This window comes from Anomaloglossus baeobatrachus, chromosome 4, assembly GCF_048569485.1.
Source record: "Anomaloglossus baeobatrachus isolate aAnoBae1 chromosome 4, aAnoBae1.hap1, whole genome shotgun sequence".
NCBI classification, from domain to species: domain Eukaryota; kingdom Metazoa; phylum Chordata; class Amphibia; order Anura; family Aromobatidae; genus Anomaloglossus; species Anomaloglossus baeobatrachus.
The window spans coordinates 467,162,504-467,169,317 of NC_134356.1; the positions used below are offsets into that span (position 1 = coordinate 467,162,504).

Consider the following 6,814-nt stretch of genomic DNA (forward strand, 5'->3'; position numbering starts at 1 on the left):
TCTCCTGCTGGAGAACCCGTCTAGACTGTCGTGTTGGCTCCTGACTCCGCCTGCTGGCTGCACCTCCCCCCTCCCAGGTGCTGAGCTAGTGGGACTGGGGCCCCTATTGACGGCATCCTTTAAATGCCACTCTGTCGGCGACCCCTTTATTACCCGACTCTAGGCCAGTCCCCAGTGGGAACAGGGCTACCTGGTGTGTATTTGAATGTGTAATGTATTGGAACTGGGACTGACATCCTCAGAAACCGGGATTAGCATTACACTCAAACCTCGGTGCAATATACTCTGTGGCAACTGAAGCCTCATACTGACCTGGGGAATCTTAATAACAGGTCAGTTGTACCATATAGTAAACATAGTAAATAAAAAAGAAATCCAAACAATAGTGGAATTGGACAGTTTTGAAATTTCACGGCACAATTTTTTTCCCGTTTTCCAGTACAACATGGGGCAGAATTAATTGTGACATTTAAACAGTACAACTTGTCCTGCAAAAATAAGCCCTCATATGGCTAGATTAATGGAAAATATAAAAGTTATGGCTCTTGGAAAAAGGGGAGATAAAAACAAAAAATAAAAATCGCCCGAGGGTGAAGGGGTTAAAGCGATACTCCAGCAGTAAAATTAAAAAGAAACAATGCTGGAGTGGTGCTTTAAGTTGACTATTCAGAGTCCTTACTTCTGCATGGCTTTTACATTAAAGAATAAGACAATCAGTCTTGCACTTATAAATCACGCGGAAGGGAGCATATTTGCATACAGTGTGAAATTTGATTTCACATCAGTGACACACTCAGTATTGGACATCTGGGAATATAAAGACTTCCAACGTGTTACTTATTTCACCAGAGGCATAGAGAATCAGTAATCTGATGTTACAAGCATCTGGATACTGCAGGTTAAATATTACTTGCACACCAGGAATACTTTTTAAGCTTGCACAACCAGTTTTACAAAGCTTGTCTTAAGAATATTTGAAATGTTCTTCTGTTACTGCAAACGAAACAGATCTCTTTACTTCTTCAGGCTTCTGATTTTGGGACTTTTGGTATTGTCTGGCACTATTTTGATCATCTATAAGCCTAATCCATGCACACTGGAAGACCTTGAAGATAAAGTGGGCATTGCCAGGAAACAGCACTGCAGACATGGACTTTATGATGTGCTGAGCCTAAGACCACAAGATCAAGGTGAGCTTAATTGTTCAAAGATTATTAAAGGGGATTCTGATGCTGTACAACAGGGGCTACAATTGAATGCAGCCTTAAAAGGAAAATACAAGTATTTAAAGGAGGAGGATTTTATCAATATAACTCATAACTGCCAGCACTTTAAACATTTAAGAAAATATATTACTATTCCTATGAGTGAAGAAGAAGAAGACTTTCCTATTGCATATTCCATGGTAGTTCATGAGAAAATTGATATGTTTGAACGACTTTTAAGAGCCATTTATGCCCCTCAAAATATTTATTGCGTCCATGTGGATGAAAAGACAACGGAACAGTTCAAGGTTGCCGTGCAAGCCATCATCTCTTGCTTTGATAATGTGTTCATGGCCTCGAAACGAGTAAGAGTGGTATATGCATCATGGTCAAGAGTACAGGCTGATATTAACTGTATGGAGGATCTTCTGAAAAGCAATGTTCCTTGGAAGTACTTGCTGAATACTTGTGGGGCAGACTTCCCATTGAAGACAAATGCTGAGATTGTGAGAGCTCTCAAAACTTTAAATGGCAAAAATAGCATGGAATCGGAGGAGCCATCACAAACCAAACAGGGACGCTGGAGATATCATCATGAGGTTCACGATGATCACATTTCAGGGACCAAATCTGAAAAACTTCCCCCACCAATTAAGACTCCCATGTTTACGGGAAATGCCTACATTGTGGTAAGTAGGGACTTTGTAAAGCACATATTTGAAGACTCAGAGGCACAACAACTTATCGAATGGGTCAAAGATACTTATAGTCCAGATGAACATCTCTGGGCTACACTAAACCGAATGCCCGGGGTTCCCGGCTCATTTCCTCCCAATAACAAATATCAACTTTCAGACATGAATGCAATGGCTAGAATGGTGAAATGGTCATACAATGATGGGGAAATACATAAAGGAGCTGCCTATCCTCCTTGTACGGGAACTTATAGAAGGTCTGTATGTGTATATGGCGCAGGAGATCTGAGCTGGATACTTAAGCAACATCATTTTCTGGCCAACAAATTTGATCCAGAGGTAGATAACATTGCTATATATTGTATGGAGGAATATTTGAGACATAAAACAATATTTAAAATAACTTTATAGTGTTCATGCAAGTCTAAAGATAAATTATTTCATAGCAGACATTACATTCTGTAATCGAATGCATTTGTGTGCACATTGTTCACCTGTTTTATGTTGGACATTTTAATTATCTACCAAATCCACTTGTTTGTCTTGTTTTCTGTAATAAAAGAAATACTATGTTTCATATAAAATAAATATTTTTACAGAGTAAAATTGTTTAATGTACTAGAGACACAAGTATTGGATAATATGTATATTTATAACTATGGAAAACCATATCTATCTTTTTCTGACTCCAGTAATGAAGTGTCCCATATACTACATATTCCCAGAAATATTACACCACGGAGTTACCGCATATGTCTAAGGAGACATTTATACATACAGTATATGTTCATTTTGATGGAAGATTCTTGGGTTTGTTTTGGATTGTGTTTAATAAACAATATACCACAAACAAAAATCTTTATTAGGAAAATAGGTGAAAAGGAAGTAAACACAGAAATTACATCACTGCAGACACATAAAAGGTACAATTGATTAATATACAATAAATTAAGTAGTCATGTTATAAAAAGGGGGACAGATGTTGAGGACAAGGAAATATATTGATATATTATTGATATAAATCAAATATGACTCAGAAGCCAGTTCTATATATTAAACCAGTCACCAATAGGTAACTGATAGATACTGTATACTCATAGATATGAAAATGGCCATAAATGTAGAGTGAAAAATGCAGCTTACCAAAGGTTCATAGTCCCATCATAAAGAAGACATATAAGAGAGGATTACCTTAAGGATCTGTGACTGTAGTGGAAATGCGCCCGATGCACATTTTGGCATGTAGCCTTCATCAGGGGTCGTGACCGGAAGTGGAGGAAGTGAGGTATTTAAAGGCCTACTCTAGCAGCTGGATTGGATCAGTAGGTGACGCATGCGCGTCTAATCAATGGTAAATTCCGCCCATCCGCCACGTCTTAGCCACAGAGGCACCAGGTAAACAAACCCAGCATCTCTGTCGCCATAGAGACACAGCAGAGGGGAAGAAAAGCCCAGACAAGACAGCGCATGCGTACATGACCAATGCACAGATAAGAAAGAAGGACACAACATAACGCACTTAATAGTATATGGGCAAGGGCTTAGTGGAAAAGCAGCATGTTTTATTTAAAGGGACACATACTTAATAAATAGAGCGATATAATGTGCACAATAAAATTAGATATATGCGTATGGCAAATGGATACAATATACGTCCCTAAGCATGAAGATAATGATGTAGATAAGTGGATAGATAAATCCCATTATGAAACACACATATATAAAAAATTATTATCCTTTTCATCATTAATAAAGAACTTACAATTCACACACACAATAAATATATGTGTATGTCACAAGGATGGAATAATGTCACTTAATATACAGATAATGACGTAAATATACAATAAACTAGCTATAGTACCCGGGCGTTGACCGGAATAGTAACTGTCTCTGTCTCTCTCTCAGTCTCTGTCTGTATGTCACTGTCTGTCTGTCTCTTTCCTTGTCTGTCTGTGTCTATGTCTCTGTCTGTCTGTTTCTATCTCTCTGTCTGTCTTTATATCAGTCTATCTGTCTCTATTTCTGTGTCTCTGTGTCTGTCTGTCTCTATCTCTGTGTCTGTCTCTATGTCTGTGTCTGTCTATCTCTCTTTTTCCCATCTGTCTCTTTCCCCGTCTGTCTCTTGCCCCATCTGTCTCTTGCCCCGTCTGTCTCTTTCCAGGTTTGTCTCTTTCCCCATCTGTCTCTTTCTCAGGGAGTCTCTTTTCCCTTCTGTCTCTTTCACCGTCTGTCTCTTTCTCGGTATGTTTCTTTCCCGGTCTGTCTTTTTCAAGGTCTGTCTCTTTCAAGGTCTGTCTTTTTCCAAGTCTGTCTCTTTCCAAGTCTGTCTCTTTCAAGACTATGTGAGCAAGGATGGTTGACCTTAGGGAGATCAACATCCACCACTGCGGAGACACCATCACGTGTTTCTCAACGCAGTGATTCTAGAGCAATGCCCCCTGGGAAATATTCAAAGCAAGAAGGCCTGCGGAGACACCATCACATGTTTCTCAACGCTGGCAGGAAACTAGCCAGGTCTTTCACCGGGAAGGAACAACCACGGGAAGGGCAGTCTCTAGTCAAGGAGACCACCTATGCCAAACATGGTATCCATCCACAGACAGCCGTTTCAGGGTATTTGCCCCTCATCAGTGTGGAGTAGGAATCTGGCTAGTGGGACATTGCCTAGTAAAAGACTATGTGAGCAAGGATGGTTGACCTTAGGGAGATCAACATCCACCACTGCGGAGACACCATCACGTGTTTCTCAACGCAGTGATTCTAGAGCAATGCCCCCTGGGAAATATTCAAAGCAAGAAGGCCTGCGGAGACACCATCACATGTTTCTCAACGCTGGCAGGAAACTAGCCAGGTCTTTCACTGGGAAGGAACAACCACGGGAAGGGCAGTCTCCAGTCAAGGAGACCACCTATGCCAAACATGGTATCCATCCACAGACAGCCGTTTCGGGGTATTTGCCCCTCATCAGTGTGGAGTAGGAATCTGGCTAGTGGGACATTGCCTAGTAAAATGATGTTGATCTCCCTAAGGTCAACCATCCTTGCTCACATAGTCTTTTACTAGGCAATGTCCCACTAGCCTATCAAAAATTTAATAATTATTTAATTAAAATTATAATGAATCAATTAACGGTTTTGGAGTAGGTATATTGATTTTGTTGGTATTGTAATCTTTTGGGTCATCTAACTCCCTTTATGGTGGGTTGAATTGAATAATGTTATGTATGGGGAGTGGCCTAATGATTTAAAATGAATGTCCATCATTACCTTGCTTTTGTTTTCATTAATTTTGTCTGTCTCTTTGTCTGTCTCTGTCCCTGTCTGCCTGTCTCTGTCCCTGTCTCTGTCTGTCTCTTCCACGTCTGTCTCTTTTCCTGTATGTCTCTTTCCCGATCTGTCTCTTTCCACGTCTCTCTGTCTGTCTCTTTCACATCTGTCTCTGTCTGTCTCTCTGTCTGTCTCTATCTCTCTGTCTCTTTCCCTGTCCATCTCTGTCTGTCTCTTCACCATCTATCTCTGTCTCTGTCTGTCTGTCTCTTTCACCGTCTGTCTCTGTCTGTCTCTTTCACCATCTGTCTCTGTCTGTCTCTATCTCTGTCTCTTTCCCTGTCTGTCTCTCTCTGTCTCTTTCTCTATCCATCTCCTCACCGACATCATATTACCTCACACATAAGCTTCTTATGCTAACAATGTCCTTTGTTCCTATAGCAACCAATCACAGTTGCTATTAATAACCTGTAGTTCCAGGCTCCATTCACTTTAAGGGAGGCAGGTTTTTTGGAGAGTAACTGTAAAGTACGGGATTACATTTTCCTGTCAAAACATAGTCTACGATGTTCCCTGGGTCACTTGAGGCGTCTGTGCAAAATTTCATGATTGTAAATGCGACGGTGCGGATTCCTTTAGCGGACATACATACATACACACATACATACATACACACATACATAGACTTAGCTTCATATATTAGATAGTTCCTGCTATAGAACACACATATATGAAAATTTATCCCACACATTAATTAAACAAAAACAATATAGTCAAATATTATAATAATACGGTAAAACCATGTGATAAGGATAAATATTATAGCCCAAAAAAAAATATAATAAGGATACAAGTATACAGTAGCATACTAATCAATATAGATCAAAACACAGAAGAAACCAATTATTATTCAAATATTGCATATAATTTATTATACAATCCAATAATTGATGGATGTCGATAATTTCAGAGCATTTCACTCCAGATGGAATTCCTCATAGATCGATCATCCAAATACACAATGCGCGCCATGCTATAGGAAAAAAAGGCCTAACCACAAAAGAGAAAATAAAAGTTAAAAATTAAAAACATGTAACAGTAACAAAAATTAAAAACAAAAACAGGGAATATACCCAAGCAAAATTCATGTTCTCATTCAAGCCATGTGGATATACAGTATGTAAACGCCATATCCACTTTGTTTCTAGTTGTGCCAGTCGTTGGCTGACATTGCCCCCCCGGATGTTAATATTAAGCATATCTATTCCCCAAATCATAAATTCCTTCGCATTTTAATCATGGTAAAGCTTAAAATGTTTTGGAATTGTTTAAAGAGTTGATATATCACTGTGGTCACGTGCAGCTTCAATACCCAAAATGTGCTCTCGTACCCAAACTTTGAGTTGTAGTGGTAGTGAGCCCAACATATATTTTTGAACAGAGAAAAGTCCTGTTGTATATCATCGCTTTTGACTCACAACTTGATTATTTTCTTAATCTTATAGTTCTTCTTATCATTAGAATCAACAAATGAGTCACATCTTAATATATTTGGGCAGGCCACACATCTCCCACATGGAAAACATCCACACTTAGGAGCCGGGGCTTTCAAAAAGGTGTTGCCCTCATAGAAACTATGGACCAA

At 39.4% G+C, this 6,814-nt stretch overlaps 1 protein-coding gene across 1 annotated transcript; it reads left to right on the forward strand.

The window, feature by feature from the left end:
• The first annotated feature begins 974 nt into the window (after positions 1 to 974).
• Positions 975 to 2,495, forward strand: LOC142301700 (beta-1,3-galactosyl-O-glycosyl-glycoprotein beta-1,6-N-acetylglucosaminyltransferase 3-like). Its single transcript, XM_075342718.1, has one exon. It carries the CDS (start codon positions 980 to 982, stop codon positions 2,309 to 2,311), a length of 1,332 nt encoding a protein of 443 aa, XP_075198833.1. The 5' UTR covers positions 975 to 979; the 3' UTR covers positions 2,312 to 2,495.
• The last annotated feature ends 4,319 nt before the right edge of the window (positions 2,496 to 6,814 follow it).

What these genes read in the sequence shown, in the direction of transcription:
- LOC142301700 (XM_075342718.1), top strand. Translation starts at nt 980, where the DNA reads ATGTTCTTCTGTTACTGCAAACGAAACAGATCTCTTTACTTCTTCAGG.